This window comes from Pipistrellus kuhlii, unplaced genomic scaffold, assembly GCF_014108245.1.
Source record: "Pipistrellus kuhlii isolate mPipKuh1 unplaced genomic scaffold, mPipKuh1.p scaffold_m20_p_64, whole genome shotgun sequence".
In the NCBI taxonomy this organism is placed as follows: Eukaryota; Metazoa; Chordata; class Mammalia; order Chiroptera; family Vespertilionidae; genus Pipistrellus; species Pipistrellus kuhlii.
The window spans coordinates 1,302,174-1,326,325 of record NW_023425567.1 but is presented as its reverse complement, the minus strand read 5'-3'; the positions used below and the strand labels follow the sequence as shown (position 1 = coordinate 1,326,325).

General features: G+C 58.9%; 1 protein-coding gene across 1 annotated transcript; it reads left to right on the top strand.

Moving 5' to 3' along the window:
- Positions 1-648: 648 nt before the first annotated feature.
- LOC118708771 (sorting and assembly machinery component 50 homolog) lies at positions 649-18,538 on the top strand. Its single transcript, XM_036420228.2, has 15 exons — positions 649-835; positions 4,232-4,342; positions 5,562-5,663; positions 8,800-8,887; positions 9,784-9,890; positions 10,322-10,452; positions 10,642-10,729; positions 10,837-10,965; positions 11,336-11,407; positions 12,279-12,365; positions 12,511-12,581; positions 14,192-14,259; positions 16,690-16,836; positions 17,418-17,559; positions 18,397-18,538. The coding sequence occupies exons 1-15, from the start codon at positions 815-817 to the stop codon at positions 18,440-18,442; spliced, it is 1,410 nt and encodes a 469-aa protein (XP_036276121.1). The 5' UTR covers positions 649-814; the 3' UTR covers positions 18,443-18,538.
- Positions 18,539-24,152: the final 5,614 nt, after the last annotated feature.

Here is a 24,152-nt window from a genome sequence, read left to right as displayed (position 1 = left end):
CACTCAAATGAGAACTATGCCAAAGAATAAAATACTATACACAATTTTTATTTGTAAATTGTACTTCTGTTGAAATTTAAAAAATATATATTACAATACTACTTTTGCGTCCTATGAAAATTTTTGTTGCTCCATTGAGACCAAATTTTTAATCAAGATCCCCCTCCCTCGTCAATGGTGTCCCACTTTACCAAAGTTAAATCTGGTCACCTTCCCTTACCCGGCTCAGCGCCCTCCCTCCCCCTGCGGAGCCCCGTTAACGCAACCCAGCGAGCAGGTGTGGCCGCCACCTTCCTCCTGCCCCGGGCGCCGGGCCTGAGGGGCTGCGGGGACCGCAGAGGCCAGCAGCAGGGCGCGGGGAGCCTGGGCGCTTCGCGTGCGCGGGGCGGGGGGACAGCGCCCCCTGGCCGGGGGCAGGAGGCCGAGGAGCACCGGGGGGAGCCCTGGCGCACCCACCGGCAGGGGAGGTCGCCCCGAGAGGCCGCTCCGCGCACCTGCCATGAGCGGGTCACCGGCATTCGAAGCACCTGCAGCTCCGCCGGGACGCTTTGCGCTCGCGCGTTCTCCAGGCCTCAGGGCTTCCGGAGTCCACGAGCACATCCGGGTTACAGCTCTGAAAGGACCAATGAGCAAAGGCCTCGCGAGCCACGGGGCGGGGCTAAGGCGGGGCAATATGGCCGCCCCCAGCGCGCGGCGTCCCAGGGCCGGTGGGCGGTGCGCGGCCCAGTAGCTGCGCCGCCGCGGACGCGCCCTCTGCCGTCCCCCCGGGCCTCGGCCGGACGCTGGCAGCTCTGTGAGGCGGACGGAGGGAGCCATGGGGACGGTGCACGCCCGGGTAAGAGGCCCCCGGGCTGCGTGACCTCTGGGGGGCCCCGCGGGGAGCGCGCCCGAGGCCGCCGCCGGCCGGGCTCCGCTGCAGCGCCCGCGGCCTTGGGCGGGAGGCCGCCGCCATGCCGCCGGCGGACCCCGCGCACCTCGGGGCGGGAGGCGGATGCGCAGGGGAGGGGCGTGACTCGCCCAAGGTCACTCAGCGGGGCCGCGGCGCGGAAAGGAGCCCCCGGGCCCCGCCTCTCCCGGCGCAGAGCCACTCGCTTCTCTCCCCGCGGCTTCTCTGCCTTCGGCCGCTTCCAGCGTCTCCTCCCCGGTCCCTGTCCAGCCTCCCGGTCCGGAGCTCCGGGAGCACCGAGTGCCCTCTTTCCCCAGCCCGGACCCGCCGGAAGTCCCGCTTTTTACTTCCGCCGTCAGAGACGGAGCCCCTCAGTGCCTCAGACCCCCTTTAAAGAGGGGGCGCCAGAGTGCGTGTCCCCCGGCTGTCGGAGAACCGGGGGCGCAGGCTTGTTCAGTGCCAGCGTGGGCGCGGCACGCCCTGCCTGCGTGCCCAGCTGCTCCCCTGCACCCTCCAGCGCGGACCCAAATACGTGTTCTGTCCACGGCCGTACCGTTTGAGCCCCAGAAAGTTCCAAACAGATCTGTGGGTCCCAGCCCTGAATACGCCTTTCCTGCTCAACTGCGTTCACTTACACCGCAGCTCTTCCCAAAGAAGGGAGCGCGCACTCCCAGCCTGGGTCCGGGCCTCCGGACTGGGGCTTCAGACCGTTAGTTCAAGTGAAACACTCGCTCTTCTCACTCCCTCCGCCACGATTGCCCGCAGCTCCCTCCTCCTCCCGTCGCCCACCCCGCAGCCATCATCAGCTGCCAGGACGTTCCCACCTTTCAGAGCTCAGTTCAGGTCGCTTCCTGCACAGCCTTCTCCTTAGCTCCCCTCACCTGGACGCGCTGCTCACTTCCTGACATTCCCCCTCCGGTGCCCTGCTTAGCTGTGTTTGCATTTTTTTGTCTTATCCTTTTAGAGTGTAAGTTTCTAGATGTTGCAGTAGGAACGGCATTTTACTTGGCTTGCACCCCTTGTAGCATCTTAAAATAAGCATTCATTCACTCATTCATTCATTCATGTGAAATTGGCTAACGGGCTGCCATGTGTCTGGTGCTGCTGTGGGTGCTAGGGGTATAGAATGAAAGTCTATTCTTATTGAGCTCTTTTGGTGTTTGAATTGCTGCTGCTTTTATTAATGTGTTGATAAAAAAAAAAAAGTCTAAATTTAATTTGGCCTTTATTTCACTAGCCAGTGTTATATGAACTTGTTGGTCAAGACTCACAGTAAGGAAACTATGTTTTCTGTCTGATATCCTCAAGCGTGTGTGAAACAGGTTATGTGAAACACTACTTATCACTAATATCTGTTAATTTAAAAATGTCTTATATGTTTTTATTGATTTCAGAGAGAGCACTGGAAAGGGAGAGAGATGAAAACATCAATGATGAGGGAGAGTCACTGATCTGCTGCCGCCTGCACGCCCCCTACTGGAGATCGAGCCCACAATTCCCGCACATGCCCTGACCTGCAATGGAACTGACCTCCTGGTTCATAGGTTGACGCTCAACCACTGAGCCACACCAGCTGGGCATTTAAAAGATATTTTCTATTCGATTCTAGTCTATATCACTTTAAAGATGTTTTTCATAACCCAGGAAATTTATTCTATGCCCGACCCCTTCAGTTGGCGCTACAGTGCCCAGCGCAATAAAACTTGACTGACTGATCAGCTTAACGATTAGAAGCTCGATCCAGACATTTATTTTACTCCATTTCACCAGATACCTAGCACCATGCCTATTCTTCCAGACACTGGAGTATAAATTCCGAGGGTGAGGATCTCATAAGTGCTGGCCACAGAGTAGGTTCTTATTTGGTGAATGAGTAAATGTCTTGGTAAGACAGTTAATTTAGGACATCAGTCTTTGACGTAACTAAAATCTTGAAGACATCATCTCTGAAAGTCTGTTTCAGATTAGAGAATACAAATGCGTCTGGCCGGTCTTAGTGAAGCTTGTTTCATGCTATGAGGTGTTAGGGACACGGTAGGATTTTTAAAGACATAACGGAATATAAACTTGTGCCTGGAAGGAGCATATTTTGCTTAGCAATCAGGCTAAGTAGGATGAGTTGTGCATATATTCATAACCACAGTATTCACTCTGCATACATGATTTGCACTGTGTAAACTTAAATAAAGATAACACATTTATGAAGTGGCACAGGAAAAAGTTACTAATTTATTAATATACTTGAGAAATAATGATTCTGTTTTTAAAATGTTACATTACAAAAGTGGTGTAGGCGCTTTGAGGACCGTGCAGTTGGGCTGGCGTGAGACAGAGGACGTGGTCTGTCAGGCCAGTACCTTCCCAGAGAACCAGTGACGTTACAGAGGATGCACTGGCCAGAGGCTGTGGAGTGTCCAGGGCAAAGGTGGCCCAGGGCACTGGTGCTGCCTGCTGCAGGTCAGGCCTCCTGCCACTGAACGGGCTTCTTTGTAGAGAATTAGTGGAGTAAGGACGCAGCCAGGTAACTGGTTAGCATGGTTTCCCCCAAACTTGCCTGTTGTAGTTACCTGGCGCCAAGCTAGACCTGCTGAATCCATCCCGGGAGTGTCTGCGATCCTGTGGTTAAGCAAGCTCACACTGTGTAGTACGCATGTTATTGTGCACACTGTTACTATGTCTCCCGGAAGTGTGACAGCACGGCCTGTGGGATCCTTATTCTCGGGCGCTGTGACGCTCTCAAGGTGATGTCTGTTGGCGTTGGAGAAGGTGACCTCTCCGGCCAGTGTATGGTCGTGCAGTTTTCTGTGTGTGAGTGAGACTGGCTGGACCCAAACAGCTCTCCCAGGTCCAGAAAAATATGTTCTAATAATTTGGGTTGTCAGTCTCATTAGTTGTCATAGAATAGCCAATTTTGATTTTAACAATTAGCATAATTTCTCTAACAACAGGAAAGCAATTTTTTTCTTTTCCCTGATAAATGTCTTTGTGGCATCTGATGTTTAAATCATTGTTGTCTTCCAAAGGGCTCAGATGTTCAGCTACCTGGCTGTAATCCTCAGCTCATGCCCCAGCCATCACCGGTTAATGCCTGACCCTTTCCGTTAATTGAAAATCATGTTTGCTTTATTTATTGATAGCCCACTGGACACCGAGGCTCTCGAGACCAGTAAGAGGCTTGCACAGCAGCTGCAGCCTGTGCCCTGTGCCCTGTGCCCTGTGGCCCCGTCCTGCCCCAGCCCCCTTACTGCGGGAGCCACAGACTCGGGGCACCATCTACAGACAGAACTGAGATGTTGGCTTTTAAAAGTTAAGGTTCATTTATCTGTGGTCCTTCCTCCCTTGCAGAGCCTGGAGCCTCTCCCGCCCAGCGGGACTGACTTCGGAGGGTTAGGAGAAGAAGCTCAGTTTGTTGAAGTCGAGCCTGAAGCGAAGCAGGAAGTCCTGGAAAACAAAGACGTGAGTTTCTGTGGACGGGCTGGTGCAGACTGGGAGACAGTCACTCCTGCAAGCCTCTTGGGAGAGGACTGACCTGTCGCTGTGACGTCATTGAAGCAGCCTTTGTAGCCGCCTATAGAGAGACTGCTGGCTTAGAAAAGCAGCTTCTGGTTTTAGAAAAAAGGGTTCTTCCGTGATTATTTCTGTAGAAAGTTTAAACAAACTTTTATCTTTTTATTTATGTCATTAAAACAAATCATTTCAAAGACTAACTCAAATTCTGCCTAAATTTATACTCTGTTCCCTGCTCCCAGGAAAAAGACCTTGGTTCTTGAATGTACCTTTTCCTGAACTTTGTTGCTTTTGAAGTTAAATACAGCTGAAGAAATGGAAGCACATTTTCATTAATTCTTAAATTAAGATCTCAGTGTGGTATTCCAATCACCTATAAATCACCAATTTCCCTACTGCTGTATTCTGCTCACTGCTGTATCCTGTGTTACCTTCCTGTTACTTAGCACCATCGGCTGTACTATACACATTGCCTTTTTCTCCCTCCAAAACAGCTAGCAGGGTCGCCTAAGACCATCGGAAAACACATATTTATTATGATTCATAACAATAGCAAAATCACAGTTATGAAGTAGCAACGAAAACAATGTTATGGTTGGGGGTCTCCACAACATGAGGAATGTATTAGAGGGTCGGGGCATTAAAAAGGTTTGAGAACCACTGCTCTAAAATATAAGCTCCTCTGAGGCGGGAATTGGTGTTCTGCTCACTGCCGCATCCTGGGTTTAAAATAACTCCTTGCTCTTGAACAAGTTAAATGAGCACTGCATGTTCCTGTGTAAGAGCTTCTATGAAAACAGGTGAGCGAGAAGCAGTCCCTCTGGAAGGCTCCCTGTCCAGGAGGAGACAGGGAGAGGCCTCCGAGTCAGCACTCGTCACAGATCCCGCAGTGGGAACTCAGGTCATAGCGCTGCCCGGGCCCTGCTGGCTTAGGACCCGCGTGGTCCCTGGTCATCTGGATGCGGGTGACCTTGTTCACAGGGAGTTCAGACATGGCAAGGGTAAGCTCGGGTCACCAGTTCTTAAAAAATAAATAGGGTAAAGTCTGGGATTAAGAAACGTGGCTCATTAAAGTTGAAAAAAGATCCTTGGGATTAATGCCAGACGTCGGCCCTGGAAGCTGAGCTCGTGTGTGTCACGCTCAGCAGTCTGTCCTCTCGTCACGCAGGTGGTGGTGCAGCACGTGCACTTCGACGGGCTCGGGAGGACGAAGGATGACATCATCATGTATGAGATCGGAGACGTGTTTAAGGCCAAAAACCTCATCGAGGCGAGTACTCTCTCTGCGGCCATCTTCGTTCCCTCACACTGCGTGCCCGCCCCAGCCGCTGGCCCGTGACCTGGCCCCCTACCGGCAGGGAGCATGGGCGCCCCAGGTTGACCCCTCAGTTCCCCGGCGCCCTCCCCAAACTGACAGGTTCCCTCCCCCTTATCCCCGAGCAGGTGTCTACTCTTCCCAGGCCGCCCAGCCGGGGTCCCACAGCGTCCCAGCCTGGAAGGGCCGCCTCCCCGCACCCTGTTGGTGCTCCCCTCTCTCCTGGGGCCCTCGGGGTTCCGCCCTGCGGCCCCGGCCCTGCTCCCTTTTGCCACAGTCTCCCAGGTTGCGTCACCTCCGTCTGTCCCCTGTGTTTCCTCTGTCCTGACCTTGGAACCAGTTTATGTGCCGGGCAGGGCCAGCTCCTGTGGCAGGGCCATTGCCCCCTTCTACCTGGCCTCAGCGGGTTTGGCCATGCCCACTTTTAAAAATCAGTATTTTTTTTTAAAAAGGTTAAAGTAATATATAAGTATAACTCCAAAAACAATATAAAACAACCTAATGGTATATAGCAGTGGTAGCAAATTCATTAGTCAACAACGCCAAGTATCTACGTACAATGATTAAAATTTCTTTTGAGAGTCAAATTTTTTCTTTTTTTCAATATTTTATTAATTTTTTACAGAGAGGAAGGGAGAGGGATACAGAGCTAGAAACATCGACCAGCTGCCTCCTGCACACTCTCTACCGGGGATGTGCCCACAACCAAGGTACATGCCCTTGACCGGAATCGAACCTGAAACTTTCAGTTCGCAGGCTGATACTCTATCCACTGAGCCAAACCGGTTTCGGCAAGAGTCAAATTTTTTCAACTTAAACTTCTTCTAATGCCACTTCTTCAACATAGACTTGCCCAGGCTGTGGCATTTTGTGGAAGAGCCACACTCAAGGGGCCAAAGAGCTGCATGTGGCTCACGAGCCGCAGTTTGCCGACCATGAGTATAGAGGGCATTGAAGTGAAGTGTGGGCTGTTACCTCACTGCCACGCCGAGGCCCCCCCACCCCGCCTCCAGAGGAAGCCACGCCGAGGGCTCCGCGCAGCCTGCAGGGATGGCGCTCGGGCAGAACACGCCAAGCCCGTGCGCAGCAGCCCGCACTCCACGTTTCCCCTGCCCGCTCACACTCGGCGTTCTTACTGACCGTGGGCATCGTCCACATCAGCACGTCCCAGCTGCCCGGGGTCCCGTCACTCATGTGCGTCCCCTGAGGCTGAGCTTGGACAGGGCCGCAGGGAACAGGCTGCAGGATGTGTGTGCTTGTGGTGCGCCTGCCCTGCCTGCACTGGGCTTGGACAGGGCTGCGGGGAACAGGCTGCAGGATGTGTGTGCTTGTGGTGCGCCTGCCCTGCCTGCACTGGGCTCCGGGCTTTAGCACGGCATGTGCCCTCCGAAGAGATGAGTGCAGGCCGGCCGGGTGTCCTCGCACCTTAAGAATCCGTGCCAGCTGAAACCGGTTTGGCTCAGTGGATGGAGCGTCGGTCTGCGGACTGAAAGGTCCCAGGTTCGATTCCGGTCAAGAGCATGTACCTTGGTTGCGGGCACATCCCCAGTAGGGGGTGTGCATGAGGCAGCTGGTCGATGTTTCTCTCTCACTGATGTTTCTAGCTCTCTCCCTCTCCCTTCCTCTCTGTAAAAAAAAAATAAAAAAAAAATCCGTGCCAACTGGGAGGCGAAAAATCCCCTCTCGTTTCCATGTGCACTTTTTAGTTCTGAGTGAGTTCAGCACGCTTCCCACGCCTGTTGGCGTCTTTGTTTTCCATTGGACTGGGTCTGAGTAAGCTACTTGCATGCTGAAAATGATGATTGCCACCTCGCGTATGTGTTCTGGCTTTGCTGTCTTGGGAATGTGTTTGTCCTCTGTTCTCGAGTTTCCTTCCTCTTGTTTCCATGAACCCCTGCTCCGAGCCTGCCTCCCTGCTCTCGTCACTCCTTTCAGGCCGGTGGCAGATTCTTTCCCTGTGACCGCCCTCAGGTGCTGGTCTCCCACGAGGGCAGCCTCCTGGGTCTGTCACCCTCCGGGATCCCATCCCCAGCCTCCTGGCTCTGTCACCCTCTGGGATCCCATCCCCAGCCTCCTGGCTCTGTCACCCTCCGGGATCCCATCCCCAGCCTCCTGGCTCTGTCACCCTCCGGGATCCCATCCCCAGCCTCCTGGCTCTGTCACCCTCTGGGATCCCATCCCCAGCCTCCTGGCTCTGTCATCCTCCGGGATCCCATCCCCAGCCTCATGCTGAGGGCTTCCCGCCCTCACTTCTAGCCATTTCCCTGCTGAGCGTTAGCCCTGACTGGGCACCTGCCCACCAGCACGTCCTCACGGAGCTGCCACAAAGTTCGCCAACCCCGTGGCCGAACACTGGCCTCCTGGCCTCTGCCCACCAGCCTGCCCCCCACCCCCCGCCCTCCCATGGCCCCGGGGAGCCAGAGCCCAGGCTGACCGTGTTTGCAACCTCCCCTCTCTGCTCAGCCGCTCAGTGGCCATCTTCGGCTCCCGCCTGTGCAAGGCGGGGTCGTCCTCCCTCTGACCCAGGACCGGCTCGGCCAGCCGCCGTCACAGCTGCCTCCTCCTCCTGTGTCCAATGTCTTCTTCCTGTGTCCGCACGGCCAGCTCCTGCCTGAAGGAAATTCCGTCCTGTCTCCCCTCTGACAGCCCTAAGTGACCCTTTGCTGCAGGCAGAAACCACACCCTGCTGTTCACAGGGCCTTCCCGCTGCTTCCCGCCCACCCCCCCACCTTCGTCTCTGCTCCCCGCCCTCCCCAGGAGGACTTCTGCACCCGAGAGGGTGCTGTGGGCATTGCAGAGGAGGAAGAGAGAGGCGTTAGAGAGCTCATCTTAATGCATGTGTGCCCACAGGATGCCCTTCCTCCAGACGGACCCTGCCCAGACGCTCCTTTGGGAGAACCTCAGGGCGCCGTGCCTCCCTCGGAGGGGTGTTTACAGGCTCTGCTTTCACTCTGATGGACTTCCATTGCCCCTCCGTGTTCCTTCCTTCTTTGTATCTGGTCCCAGTGGCCAGCAAGCCCCACAGTAGCCCCAGCCTGGACACGGGGCTGGCGTCCGTGCACCGTAGAGAAACGCAGCTTTGCTTCTGCAGGTGATGCGGAAGTCTCACGAAGCCCGGGAGAAGCTGCTCCGCCTGGGGATATTCAAACAGGTGGACGTCTTGATCGATACGTGTCAAGGTACATGGTGTGGGGCGTCCCCTCCCGCCCGTCCTCCGGGACCACGGGCTTACCAAGCACGGGGCTGGGAGCCGGCAGACTCAGGAGTCACCACTGTGTCAGGCTCAGGGAGGGGGCGGGTCTTAAAGAAAAAAATGGCTCCGACCTCCCCCTGAGGACGGACTCAGCAGTGGGAGCCCGGGGAGAGTGACAGCTGCAGGCCCCCCTCCTGTCCAGCCGGGTCAGGGCCAGCCCCTTCCCTCCCCTGAGAGGCCCCGGGCCCTGCAGAGCTTGGCCTGTCCCCGCACCCAGGCCCTCCATGCCACTGAGGTCTCCCGCAGGGAGCTCCACGGGAACTGGCCCGTCACTTTGTACACGTTCGCGGAGAAGCTGGGAGACACGGGACAGAGCGTTAGCCAGGTGCACTGGACTCAGACACTCCTCCCCCCAGGCCCACCCCCGCTTAGGAAGGCCCCGCCCCCGCTTAGGAAGGCCCCGCCCCCGCTTAGGAAGGCCCCGCCCCTGCTTAGGAAGGCCCCAAACCCGCCTTTGCGTGTGTGTGCGTTGCATGATCCTCCTTCGGGGTCACTGCAGGCCCTCTGAGCACACGGTTCCACGTTTAATGTCACCTGATTGAGCCCCAAAGCTCCTCCAGGCCCTTCCTGACGTGAGAGCAGAGGCAGACAGCGTGCGCTCACCCAAGGCGCTGCCCGGCTTCCGTCCCGCAGCCGCGCCTGCTCCCCGGGACCCCCCACGGGGGTGGGCGCAGGCGTCCCGGGAGGTGTGGGGTCTGCACAGCGCCCTGAGCCTGCGGCAGAGGGGGGCTCTCCGGGCAGGCTGGGACAGGCGCCTGCGGAGTGGGCCCCGGAGTGAAGCTTCGTGTCTGCCGCTCAGTGCTGAGTGCCTTTCCCCCACAGGTGACGACGCCCTTCCCAACGGCTTGGACGTGACCTTCGAGGTGACGGAGCTGCGGCGGCTGACGGGCAGCTACAACACCATGGTCGGGAACAACGAGGGCAGCATGGTAGGAGGCTTCCCTCCGCCAGGGGCTTTTCGTCCTGAATGTGCCGTTCTGACCCGGGCTGTTTCCACGCCTTCACCCTGACCATCACTGTCAGGGGCCGTGCCCTCTCCGTCGTCTCCCTGAGATCCGCTGAAGACGGCGTGGACATCAGTATGAACGAACGAACGATGCGGGGAACATTCATACTCAGTTTCTTGCTCAAATTCCCCGCACCCCACACCCGAGTTGGTTTCCCGGGGCCTCAGTGCAGTGAGTAGGCTCCTGGCCCTGGGCGCTGGGCGCAGACGGGGTACAGGGCGAAAGGACAACAGGTGCCCGCTGCCGGGTCCAGATCCGCAGCCGGCGTTTCTGTCCTGTGTGAGGACAGCCAGCCTGGCCTTTCCGAAGAGCGACTTTCCTTCCGGGTAACCGCGGCCTGTCTCTCCCTCCAGGTCCTTGGCCTCAAGCTCCCCAACCTGCTGGGCCGGGCAGAGAAGGTGACCTTCCAGTTCTCCTACGGCACCAAGGAGACTTCCTACGGCCTGTCCTTCTTCCGGCCGCAGCCCGGACACTTCGAAAGAAGGTGGGTCCCCCGGGCCCTGGGCAGGGGCCTGGTGCGGGTTAAAGGTCAGGGGCTGGGAGAGCGTGCAGTGAGCGCCCCTCCCGCAGAGCCACAGTGCATGGGCCCTGAAGTGTGTTTCCGAGTCTGTTGCTTTAAGTGCGTGGGTTGTGGTCACTGCCCGCGGCTAACGCTCTGTCCCGTGTCTCCCAGCTTCTCCGCGAACGTGTACAAAGTGACGGGCCAGTTCCCGTGGAGCTCCCTGCGGGAGACCGACAGAGGCGTGTCGGCCGAGTACAGTGTGAGTGGCTCCCCTGGATCTGCCTGTTTCCTTAGTAACGCAGGGCGGCCCCGGCGGAGGCCTGGGGCGCCCTCGCCGTCCAGTGCGGTGACCGCCTGTGCTTGCAGTTCCCGATCTGGAAGACCAGCCACACCGTCAAGTGGGAGGGCGTGTGGCGCGAGCTGGGCTGCCTGGCCAGGACCGCGTCCTTCGCCGTGCGCCAGGAGAGCGGCCACTCCCTCAAGTCCTCGCTCTCGGTGAGGCTCCGGGGGCCGCCGCCATGGGCGGCTGCCCGTGTCTCAGGCGGGTGGGAGGGGGTGCGCCCGGCCCGGTCCCTGGGTCTGTGGGTGCTTCCTTGTCACTCTGGAGATGGCTTTGGTGTGACGGGAAGAGGGTGCGGAAGGGCCTCGGTCAGGGTGAGAGATCACTGCCCCATGAGCGGGAACTGTTTGTGTCGCTCGCAGGCCCCTGTATCACACAGGGACGGTCCACCTCCCTCACGGTCTCCATAGAGCTGAGTGAGATAAGGGTTGTGTGTGCTCAGCACAGGCCCAGCGCACAGCTAGTGCTTTGTACGTGTGCGCCTGTGGCCCTGTCTGAACTGGGCACCGGGCCGGTGTCTTGCAGCACGCCATGGTCATCGACTCCCGGAACTCGTCCATCCTGCCCAAGAGGGGGGCTCTGCTGAAGGTGAACCAGGTGGGTCCCGCCCTGCCCTCCCGCACGGGGCCGGGGGATGGGAGTCCCGTTCTCAGGACTGACCGCTCCTCTCGTCGTAAAGGTTGTAGGGTGGCCCTAGGGTGGCAGTCCACCTCACCCAGAGTGAGCGCGTCCCTCCGGCCTCCTGGGCATCGCTAAACGGGCCGGGGCAGCTGTCTCTGTGTGAGTGGTTCCCATGGAAGCACTCCTCGAGGCGGGGCCGACAGGAACAGGCTGTGGCTCCGCGGCTCTGTGTCCTGATCTCGGGGTCGGAGCAGCTGCCGTCAGCTTCTGTGGGAAATGTGCGGTCATGTAAGCGCAGGACCGCTGCTGGCGTTTGCTTTTTAATCCTCACCCGCGGGCATTTTTTCCAGTGATTTTGAGAGAAAGTGGAAGCGGGGAGGGAGGAGAGGAGAGAGAGAGAAACATCGATGTGAGAGGGACACATCGATTCATTGCCTCCTGCACGTGCCTCAACCTGTAACTGAGGTACATGCTCTTGACCGGGAATCAAACCCAGGACCCTCTGGAGTTAGGCTGACCCTCTAACCACTGGGCTAAATTGGCCAGTGTCCGGCTGATGTTTTTTAAACACTGATTTGGCCAAACAAGCAGTGTCATCCATTGCAGGCTCTGTGATAGGGTCACGTGCCAGCGCGCTCCTCTCTCGTGGGATTGGCAGTCTAGCTGCCCAGGGGGTGTGGTGGTCTGTCTGTCAGGCCCGGTACCCCCGGCCACAGCTGGCAGCTTCTGGGGACAGAGTGACGTCTCTCCTAAAGATTCAGAGCAGCACAGCGCCCGTCACTGTGGGGAGGCTGTTTAGCGGCCTGTGGAGGCGTCTGCTCCTCTTTGACCTGTGGCTTCCCCCCAGGAGCTGGCCGGCTACACCGGGGGGGACGTGAACTTCATCAAAGAAGACTTTGAGCTTCAGCTGAATACGCAGCTTGTGTTGGATTCCGTGAGTATCCGGGCAGAACATTGTCTCCATTCTGTCCCTCCGGCTGGCCCGCAGCTGGCTCCTCCTGTCCCGGGGCGGAGGGTCTCGGCAGGTGTCCCTGTTCTGACTGGGGGGCTGTGGGAACGCCCTGTTTGTGTCTCACCAGGTCTTCTCCGCGTCGCTCTGGGGCGGGATGCTGGTCCCCATTGGAGATAAGCCGTCCAGCATCGCCGACAGGTGAGCGGGGAGGGACCCTGGGCGTGGGGGTTTTCCTGCCGCTCCTCTGGGTGGTGTCCGTGGGCATTTCAGAGACGTTCGGAGAGCAAAGGTCCCAGTTTTACTTCAGTTTCCATGTTTCAGTGAATTTCAAATACCCAGCCTATCTCCTGTTTCATCTTCCGCCTTTTCGAGGGAGGGAGTTAACTTTGTTATAAGAAAGAAATCGTATTGTCTTGTGAGTAGGGCAGGAAATGGATGATACTGGTTGCTGGAATAGAACAATAGAGAGACGGTTAAGGGGGTGAAAGTACAGTCCTGCTCAGTGGAGGTTACATTGGGGATGGCTTCCTTTTTTTCTGTTTTTTGTGGACGTGAGTTTATACAGTTAACTTATATACTCATCTGCTCAATTGTTGACATACATTATATGTTGTGTATAGATTTGTTCTCCCTGCTTTTGTAAAAGTTTGTATATTCTCTTAAAATTCTCACATGAGGATTTTTTCCCATTGATCTTTTTTTTAAAATATATTTTATTAATTTTTTATAGAGAAGAAGAGAGAGGGATAGAGAGTTAGAAGCATCAATGAGAGAGAATCGTCAATCAGCCGCCTCCTGCACACCTCCTATTGAGGATGTGCCCACAACCAATGTATACATGCCCTTGACCGGAATTGAACCCAGGACCTTTCAGTCCGCAGGCTGACGCTCTATCCACTGAGCCAAACTGGTTTCGGCCCTCACTGATCTTTTTTAGAGTGGAAGGTGGAGAGGGGGAGAAGGGAAGAGAGAGAGAGATGTCAACATGAGAGACATATCGGTGGTTGCTTCCAGTTCCGTCCCAATTCGGGCCGGGGATCGAACCTGCAGTCCTTCGGACTGTGGGCTGATGCTCTAACCACTGATCAAACCGGCCAGCACCAAACAGGTTTGAAGGCCTTGTAGAGTGTGCCATTCCCCAGTCAGAGAGACCTCCTGAGCAGCGCTGTGATGCTCCTGTACTTGCACAGGAAAGACCCTGTAACGTGTGATTTTTGTGGATACCTTTTGTTCACTTGGTTTTCCGAGAAGAGATTCCTAAATGTGGAAAAAGTCTCCCAGCCTGGGAACCTTTCAGGCTGATGAAGAGGCAGAGCCAGCCTTGTGGGAGCTGGGGATAGCAGGCTGCGCAGCGACCAGCAGGGGGCGCCGTTGTCCGGGCTGCTGGGAAAGGCTCCGCCTGTTCTGCAGCCAGGAACAACTCCAGCCTTGTATGAGCTTAACCCAGCCTTCTGGCTGGCTCTTTGGAAGCATAAAGGCTTTTATTTCTAAACTTTGGGACCTAACATTTCACTTCTGCGAATATAATGCACAGAAACATACCTAGAAGTGTTCGAAGATTATGTGCAAGGGTGCCCAGTGTAGCCTGTTTCGGATAGCCAAGTTCTAGAACTGCCAGCAGGGGGACTGTTAATTCCAGCACAGCATGGTGAAGAAGACGCAGTATGAGCAGGCACGGGATTAGATGTTTATGAAACCCACGTGGCCTGTGCACCTGCCCGGGGCTGGAATCTTCTCCCCGAGCCTGCGCCCGCTCCCGCTAGCTCACTGTGCCCTCTGCTTCCTCTGACGACTGCGTTCCCTTCCAGGTTTTACCTCGGGGGACCCACGAGCGTGCGCGGCTTCAGCATGCACAGCGTCGGGCCGCAGAGTGAAGGTCTGTCTCCCCCAGCCCCACCCTCAGCTGTGGATGCCGTTTGTTTAACCCCACAATATAGGCGTCCCCACCCACACAGCACCTGCCGCCCAGCAGGCCTGGGAAGGCTTGTAAGGGAATTGTAGGAAAGTATTTCCAAGCAAAAGTACAGGCAGGGAGTGACCTGGCACCCATTTCCCGGAGGTGACGTGAGCATGTCGCTGGATAGATGTGCTATTTTGTACATACTGTGTGTACCCTGTTTCTCCCACCAGTAACAGTGATGAAGGTTTTTATAAGAGAATGTTCTTTATCTTAAATGACTCTTTGTTTCATCTTGTTGACATACTATAATTCTTAAAAAACATATGTTTTTATTGATTTTAGAGAGAGGTAGGGAGAGGGAGAGAAAGAGAAAAACATCAATGATGAGAGAAAAATCATTGATTGGCTGTCTCCTGCACGCTCCCTACTGGGGAATCAAACCTGAAACCTAGGCGTGTGTCCTGGTGGGGAATTGAACCTTGATCTCCTGGTTCATAGGTCCATGCTCAACCACTGAGCCACACCAGCCAGGTGACATACTGTAATTTTTAAAATTAATAGACGTTATTTTTGAGAGCAGTTTTAGGTTTATAGAAACGCTGAGCAGCAAATACAGAGTCCCCTGGGGCCTGCCCTGCGCCCTCCATGCTAACTGCGCGCTGGTGAGCCGCACTCTGTCATTGCTGAGCCGGTGCCGACGCGCTGTACCCACTGCGTCCCATGGCACACGTTAGGCCACGCCATGCCCTCACAGGTGCACAGTGCCCTGTGCCAGCGTCACCGCCCACACGTCCGCCGTGCTCCCTGCTCATCCCTCCAGCTCCCCCCCCCCCCCCCCCCCCTCGCAGCCGCTGAACTCTCCGCTGTCTCCGTCGTTCAGCCTCTTCCAGAAAGGCACGCAGTTGGCATCGCAGTCGAAGCCTCTGCAGGCTGCCTCGGGCTCAGGGGCATTTACTGTTCCTCGGCCTGTTTCTAGCTGATCGCTCAGATGTTTTGTCACCAAATAAGGCTCCACGTGATAACTTTATAGACAGTGTTCCGGTGCTCCAGTTTGCTCACCCTCATCTGGGCTGGTGCCAGGGCGTTCTGGGTTTGGAGTGAGGAGCGAAGCTGGTAAATTGCCACGCAGGCTCTGCCACAGGCTTCAGGCACATGGGTAAAAGCCGAGGAGCACAGCTGCTGAGACACGGGGAGAGTCGGGTGGCTGTCTGTGCAGGGACCGCCACGTTGCTCCCCCTCGTGGTGTGTTGGTGTGTGGAAACCAGGGCTGCACGCTCAGGGCGGATGTATTGTCTACGTGTGTGTATATATGTGTGTGCAAGGGAACGCGGCACAGGTTACTGTGCACTATCAGAGTAGACACCATGTGACGCAGTGAGGAACAGATGAGTGTGTGGGGCAGTGGTTACTCCGGACCAGCCTCATGGTCAGGGTGAGAGGCTAGAGGAACGCGCCATCACACCATGTGACCTGAGGAAGGAGGCGGGACCGAGCGCTCTGTGTGTATGGGAATGCCACCTTTTATTCTGTTTGTGGTTCTTTATCGCCCGCTGGGTGAGAGACACCGGGGTGCGCTGCTTATCTGCTGGTAGACATGAGCGTTCCCCGCTCCCCTCCCCGTGTTATCAGGCTCCGGGGCTGCCACTGATGATTGGATGGGGAGGCCCGTGGCTGGCAACGGAGCACGCCTGGCGGGCCTCATGCTCTGTGTCCGCCTGCTCCCTAGGGCCCCGGGAGAGAGGGGCGCAGGCAACGGGGTCTCCCGCCTTTCAGCAGTCATCCCGAGGCTGATCTGTTACAGGCTGATCTATTACAGCTCTGTCGCTTCGGATCGAAGGCCGGAGACCACTTAGGAAGTTTTTTTGCGAGATGAACACAGTGCGGGGGTGGGGGGGGTCCAGTCCCTTTAACGCGCTGGCTGTTGTGGTTAACATGGAGCAGGAGCGGGCGTTTCAGAACCCGAGGGCGCCACCGTGGTCCTGCCCCTCACCAGGGACCCTTCCCCCGGCCGCACTGGGCGCTGCCTCCTCGCCGTGAGCACGGGCGCCGGGCTGTGACCGTAGGCGGGCAGCGTGTGCAGGGGGCAGGGGCACGCTCCGTCTGTCTCCGTGGGAGAGTTTGCAGATGCCGCCTTTCCCGTGCCGGACGCGGTGATGGCGCTCGGCGGTAGGGGACAGTGAGTCCCAGGAGGCCTCGCTGTTTCACGCCGGATGGAGGTGTTGAGCCCGCTTTGTGTGCGGCACCTCTGTGTCCGCCCTCACTGCTCTCCGGCGTCGGCGTTCTGCTCAGGCGGGAGCACCGTCACCGGGAAGCTGACCTCAGGCCGGCAGCTGGGCGGCGGGAGCAGCACACCTGCTCACAGCTGTGGCCCGGCGCTCACGCCGTGTGACCTCTGACCCCCCTCAGGAGACTACCTGGGCGGAGAGGCGTACTGGGCGGGCGGCCTGCACCTGTACACGCCCCTGCCCTTCCGGCCCGGCCAGGGCGGCTTCGGCGAGCTCTTCCGCACGCACTTCTTCCTCAACGCGGGCAACCTCTGCAGCCTCAACTACGGTGAGCACTCTGCGGGCCCTGGGGGCCGTGAGGCAGCGACGAGGCGCCATCTGTCCGCCACACGGGCTTTGAATGAAGGCTGTGCCTTACCTAAACCCACGTGTCACCTGCTCTGCGCGGAGTGACGCTCGGTGCAGCGATGGGGTCGCACATGGGCATCCTCCTCGAACGCTGTCTTGCAGACAGAGTTGTGCATCTGCCCAGCAGACATGCCTGGCGCCCCTCCCCATGCCCGTCAGTGAGGCCATGATGGTCCCGTTCCCATGGAGCTCAGGGCGAGGGGAGACCCAGGGGCGTATCCAGCACACGGCACAGGCCCAGCCTGGTGTTTGGAGGGGCGTCCCTGTGCTCAGGGGAGGGTCACCATTCTGGCCGCGGGACAGACTGCCGGGCCCAGGGGTGAGAGGCTTGGCTCCGGGACAGGGAGGAGAGTGTCCGCGCCCTCTCCATCCCGTCCTGTCCCCTGCTGGCCATCCAGGCCGCTGTGAACGTGGCCAGACGGCGCGGAGCGGGCGAGGCTGGCTCTGGACGGTGTGAAAGGACAGGGCCGCACACCGTGGTCACCCTCCTTCTCGTTCCAGGGGAGGGCCCCAACGCGCACATCCGCAAGCTGGCCGAGTGCATCCGCTGGTCCTACGGCGCAGGCATCGTGCTGCGGCTGGGCAACATCGCCCGGCTGGAGCTCAACTACTGCGTGCCCATGGGCGTGCAGACCGGGGACAGGTAGGTGCTGGGCTCAGTCACCCCGCCTCCTGACTCCGCTGCCGTGGACTGAGATTCAAGGTTTTAGGAGAAATGGAAGAGGTAGCAAGAGATTGAAAGAATGAGTATTTTCCTCCATTGTTTTTTTTCTGTCTTGTTTGGAGGGAAATTTGTGACATGTCCCCACCTCACACGCCTGCACTTGCTGCTGCCACGGGGCTGGCAGTTGATCCGCTGGCTGACCCAGTGCTGTCACCAGCTGGTGACGGTGGCCGCAGGCCCGGGCTCAGGCTGCAGGGCGGCTCCCAGCCATGGAGGAGCCGCCACCTCGCCTCTCTCCTCCAAGCATCCCGCAGGGTGAATGTGGCCGGGGCCGGGGCAGTCAGACAGTCACCCATCTGTGCTGCTTGGTGCAGACACAGCTTTAACTTCCCCTGGCACTGTAGTGTGTGCTCGCAGCTCGGTGCTGTGACACACAGGCTCAGGGCGGAGCAGCCGTCTCCTCCTCGCTGTCCTGGAGGCCCGCACCGCCTTGCTCCTCCGAGACCCAGTGCGCCCAGCCGCTCCGTCCCCCGTGGTTTCTCCGAGTCCGTGCTGGCATCTCTCAGCGGGTTTCAGACGGCACAGACTGGAGACCGCTCTGCAGTGGGCGCTCCCTTTAGTGCTGGAGGCGGTCGCCCGTCGTCTGAGATCGGGCAGTGTAGTCGCGATGTGTGGCTGCTGAGTGAGGCTGAGGCTGGGGGAGCTGCACCAGGGAGTGACAGGGAGAGCGAGGAAGGGTCATCTTGGCTGAAGGGCGGGCGCCTCTGAGCCGCGGGTGAGCAGGGCGCCCAGCACTGACTTCCTGCCTCCTCCTAGGATCTGCGATGGCGTCCAGTTTGGAGCGGGGATACGGTTCCTGTAGCTGCCGCCAGCGCCTTCTCGTCCCTCCCGGAAACGCGTCCGAGAATTCTCTGGCCGCTGCCCTTGTGGGGATCCCTGCCAATAAATTTTCAAGACACTCAGAGGCACTGTGGCTGCGGTTCGCGTTTCTGGACCAGCATCGCGCGCGGGCTCCTGGGTCCAGGGGCCGGGCAGGGGACAGCCAGGCTGTGACGTCCCGTCAGGCCGTCCCCAGTTCCTTTCCTCCCAGATGCAAGGTCTGTGATGGTCCCTGTGTCAGCGCCAGCAGGCCCGGGGAAGCCAGCACTCCTGCCGCCTGTCTGGTCACGGAATGGCAGTGGCAGAGAAGGAAGAAGCTTGTGTAACGGGGACACGGGAGTGGAGAGGGACCCGTGGCCCCTGGAGAGCAGGTGCGGCATTAGTTAGACTGGTTAGTGTGGCTGGTCAGTGTCCCGGTTCCTGCAGCCGCCCGGCAGATCACTGCAAACCGGTGCTTAGAGCGCACACAGCAGGCGCTGTGCCGTCTGCGGCCGGAAGTCCAGGGTGGGTCTGTCTCCCGGAGGCTGGTTCCCTCTGGGGGAGACTCTCCTGGCCTCGTCCAGTTCCCCTGGGCTGATGGCCCATCCTGTGTTTCCAAAGCTGGTCCCCACAGGCTCTGCCCCGCCCTCTGATGGCTCCTGGTGACAGCTGGGTCCCCCCACCATGCCCTCCCCCCATCATGCAGGCCCCTCCTTAGTCTGAGGCCCTCTGATGGGCCCCTCGGTTCTGCCTGCAGCCCGCACCCTCGCCGTGCTGTGACGTCTTCGCACAGTCCCACCGTGGCAGCGTGGACACTTATATGGCTGGTGGGGAGAGGCGGGTACTGTTCTGCCTGAACACCTGTATCTCAAAGGATGTATTCGGATACATTTACTGGCCACATGCCGGGAACTTTGTTTTGTTTAAGTTAAACTTCCTTTGGGTTCTTAGGAAAACACGCTGCCACGGTAAGGCCAGGACAGGTCCCTGCCGGTTTCCCTCCCTCTCCCAGCTGGCTGCGGCCTTCCCAACGTCCTCCCGGACCTTTGTGCAACCTCTGTCCACGTCTTTGCCACGTGAGCGTAGGGCTCAGGGCTGCCTGAGGGCAGCTCGGGGCTCAGGGCAGGTCGTCGGGGTCAAGCTCTCAGGCCTCCAGGCTGGCTCAGCCTCTGCCTGCTGGAGCTGCGGGGACTTGCAGAGAATCTGTAGGAAGAAAAGCTTACCTTTCTTTTATTATGTTCCTTGTAACTGGAAACGTGGGAACTCCTTCTCCCAGCCCCCCACGGGTTTCACTGGTTTACATTCCTGCCTCTGGGAGGGAGAAACCCCTGTTCTAACCTGGCGTGGTCGCACTGTAAGTTAGAGCAGCACGGCCGAGATGTAGTGTCAGACAGACCCGTGCGGTTCGCCTGCTCCTTCCCCAGGGTTCTTCCAAGGGAGCCGCCGTGAAAGGCTGCATGTTCCATCGAGCGAGGCCGGGCTGCCCGGGTCTGCTGGCCTCCCCCCGACCACCAGGGCGGCGGTGTCCTGCGGAGGAGGGCGTGTGGCTGCAGGTGGAGTGGGAGTCAGACCCTGCGTGCTCCGGCGGGGGGAGTGGCGGACAAGCTCCACGCAGGCTGTCTGGGAAAGGCAGGAGCCGGGAGCACTGCCACGGGCCCCAGATGTGACGGAGACACGAGGCAAGTCCCCCAAAGTGCCGCCTGCCTCAGCGAGTCTGCACCTGGGTTTTACTCCTTTTCTCCATACTGAGCACGCGGCCTGGAGCAGGTGGGCGTTTGCGTAATTGACCTTTTGCTTCACTCGGCAACGAAGGGCCCTGAGCCAGCGTCTGTCTCCCCGGAGGATGCCAGGGGACGCCCACGGTCCCTGCGGGTGCCGCCTTCCACGTGCAGCGGGAGCTCACGTAGGCGAGCCTGATCCGCACGGTGCTCCTGGGAGGAAAGCCACCTGACTGCGTGTCCTCCGTCCCGTGGACACGTGGTCTCTACCTGCACGCGTGGCCTTGCACGTGGCCTCTGGGCAGGGTGCTCATCGGCGATGCCTCCGCCGGTGTGCCGGCTGCGTCTGCAGTCCCAGAGCGGAGGGAGGACGGTCAGAGCCACGAGGAGGACGGCCACCGACGCCTCCACTCCCTGCAGCTGCCAGGTGGAGGGTTTTTATTTATTTTTATTTTTTTCAGGTGGAGGGTTTTTTATTTGCTTTTTAGAGACCCGATGGGCTGTCTCCAGGACAGTGCCTGTGCTCACGCCCGTGTGCTTCAAGTGGCGCCAGCAGGAGAGAAACGGTTCCTCAGCAGAAACCAGAGAATCAAGTTTAAAGTAAACAATGTTTAAAATCAGGAGTTTAACTCAAAATTCAAGTTTCTAGCTTCCCTTAAACAGCTGATGTGCAGACCGAGTCTTCATTGCTGCCCACCACCAGGGGCTGGGGAGCTGGGGGCCGGGGAGGTGTTCCTCAGCCGAGGTTGGGCCATCTCAGGGGACTTGGTCTCCATCCTGCCTGGGGCCGATCAGAAGCAGCATGTTTTGGGGGGTGACTCGGCAGGCGGAGGGACAGGGCGGGGTGGGCCCGAGGCAGGTGCAGTCTTGGCAGACCCCCTCATCGGAGCTCTGGAGCCTGGGCTGGCTCTCCAGGGGCCTCGGAGTCCCAGCTGGTGGTCAGACAAGGCTTTTCTCAGGAGGGACTGCCAGGCTGAGACCTGAGGGTAAGGAGGAGGAGCCAGCGGTGAGCAGTGCAGGGAACAGCATTCTGGGAAGAGGGAACAGCAGGTGCAAAGGCCTCTGGGGAGGAGCTGGAGGCAGGGCTGTCTGGGAGACGGTCAGCAGAAGGCAGGTGTCTGAAAAAGTGCAGGGAGTGTTGGTTGTGGAGGCGGCACTCCTACAGGCCGGAGACCAGGAGTCGCTGGTGGGATTCATTCTCAAAGGCCTGAGAACCGGGGAGCTGGGGGGAGGTAACCCAGCTCAAGCAGTGAGGCAGGGAAACGTGGGGTCCCTCTGTCCTCTGCCCTTGGCTCTCTCTAGGCCCTCGGTGGGCTGCCCCATCCTCGCCCTGCCCCTGCCCCTGTCCCTGCGGAGGCGCTACGTCTCCTGTTGGCCGGCTTCCCTGGAACCCCTCCTCACACAGCCCGTGGGATCCCCCTCTGAGACCTGATCCTGCCTTTCATTCCCTGTCAGAGGACGTCAGCCAGCCCCACCTTCTCTGGCCCCAGGAACGGAAACAATCGCAGGGGCTGCGCCAGAGCCCAGGAACGGACAGGGTCTGGTGCCTGGCTGACTGGCCCCGGCCGGCCGGGAGGCAGGGCAGGGGCAGGGCGGCCGCAGGTGGCCTGGGGAGCAGTGAGCGCACACCTGCCCCCCTCCACCCCAGGGTGCCCTCCGTTCCCCCTGATGGAGCTTCCCGCCCTCTGACAGGACAGAGCAGGCAGAGGGGGAAACGGAAATACATTTTAAGGAAAACGGACAAAGGCTCCGAAGTGTATTGACTGCTTGGATAAGGGTCTTGCTGATTTATAACTGACTTCCTGGTGCGCCTGAAAATCTTTATTTTGCAATAAAGGCGGAAAAAACAACAGTTCTTTACAAATCAATGATGGTGTTACTTTTAAAAGCACACTCCACCTCCCAGCTGTAGTTCACAGAGGAATGCAGACAGCAGAGCGGAGCTCGGAGCCGCCCCCACCACCCGCGGCCCTGACTCACCGGCGCCTGGCTGTTCGTTAGGATGAATGAGCAGAGTGGACGCGCGTGACTGAGTCTCCTGTGTTCAGGTCCCTTAGGGTCCCTGTGCCCCTTGCTGCCCAGGAGGGCCCCACGGACACCGAGGTCATGTCCCAGCCCTCCGGCTGTGCGGCTTCTCAGACGACCCTGTGTCGGTGACCTTGGCCGTGCGAGGAGGACGGGCAGGGGTACGGTGGGAGGCCCCTCTGTGGAAACAGGAGGTCTGTGGGGTGAGTCGGGATTGAGGACACGGGTGGGGTGCCCTCAGGGACGTCCCGCCCACTGGACGGACGGTGGGTGCCTGGGCGCTGGCAGAGGCTCCGGGTGGCCGGGAGCCATGGAAACCGGCTCTGACAGGCAGACCCGGTGACGTGGCTGCAGTGGCCCTGGCTCCCGCCCAGCTGCCCTCCTCACACGTGGGACCCGGTGGAAGGTAACGGAACAGGTGGGGCCGTGAGCTGCCGGCGGGGCTGAGGGGGCTGGGACATTTGGGGAACCCTTGTCCCCAGACCTGACAGCTCCCACCGGGCTGCTGGGGAGAGGGTTTTGGGGGGTCTGATGGACTCCCGGGAGCCAGGGGCCTGGGGGGCTCAGGGGAGCTTGGGTAAGGTGACCAGACGTCCCGCTTTTGGTGGGACAGTCACGATTTTTAACCATTTGCCCCGTGTCCTGCAGCGTCTTAAAAAAGTCCCGATTTTTGAAATGCTGCGGGACAAATGGTTAAAAATCGGGACGTCTGGTCACCTTAAGCTCGGGGGCTCTGCTGGGAGCCGCGGTGAGCGACTCGTGCAGGTTCCCCACTGCCTCGCGGGGCCGAGGAAAATGTGTTTCTGAAATGAACACGGTCCGCGCAGACACAGGCCGAGGCTTCTGGGTAAGAACGTCCGGCCCTGCGTGGGGCCCGGTGGGAGACTGAGGCAGGCCCCTGCGGGCTGCTGTGGGCGGGCCCCTGCCACACGCCGCCCTCACACTGCACCTGCGAGCAAGACCACGCCTCGAACACCGTTCCGCTGCTTCAAGGAAAATGACTGTTCTTTTTAAAATAAATCCTTATTGCTGAAATATGACATAGGTGCCGTCCCTCCCCCAGGCCCCCAGCCTTCGTACCCCGTCTGTGTCTGAAGGTTATGCACACAGAGGCTCAGGGGGAGCCAGACCCCGGGGACACAGCGGGGTCCGCAGCCTCTGCCCACAGGCTCCGGGCCGTGCTGGAGGGGGAGCCGGTCCGAGAGCCACTCGCCCCGCCCAGCCTGGTCCAGCCTGAGGAGGGGGGGCCGGTGTCACTTCTTCCCGGTGAGCCTCACCTCCCGCCGGGAAGCGGCTCTGCGGCAGGTCCCAGGGCTGAGGGCCTGGGGGAGAACGGCCTGCGGCCCAGGCCTGGCTCCGGCTCCTCTCCCAGCCGGCGGCCTCCTGGCGCTCACCGGGGAGGCCCAGCACGTCCTGGGGGAGAACACGGCACCTCGCCGGGTTCAGCGTTAAGATGCTCAGCGCCCTCGGCTTCCTCTCCGCCAACAGAGGAAGAAGCAGCCCAGCCCTGGGAGCCGCGCGGCCCCGTGGAAACAGAAGCCCAGGGCGAGGAGGGTGTGGAGGCCGCGGAGGCGGGCCAGGCGGTGACCCGGAAGGATCACGCTGAGGGCTGTGGAGCTCCTGGCTGCCGGGCAATGAGGATTAAGGCAGAAAACCCGAGGAGGTCTGCAGGTGGAGACGGGATGAGATGCAGGGGGGTGGGGAGGCTGGAGGGGGCTTCCCTGGGCCTGTCCCGGCCACACCCCGTGGAAGCAGGAGGCGGCCGGCCTGGAGGGACTGGAGGATGACTGTTCTCTGTTAACTCCCGCCATGGTGGCCAAGAATTTGTTTCTTTAAAAAGCAGGAAGTCGCCAGGAAGCGTGCTGCTTTGTTGATTGTATCTGTCTTTAGGACACGGAGTTCTCTTTATTTGGGGGCAGGGAGGCCACACGGCTACTCCGTCAGGGGAACCGTCTTATCGGCACAGAAGTG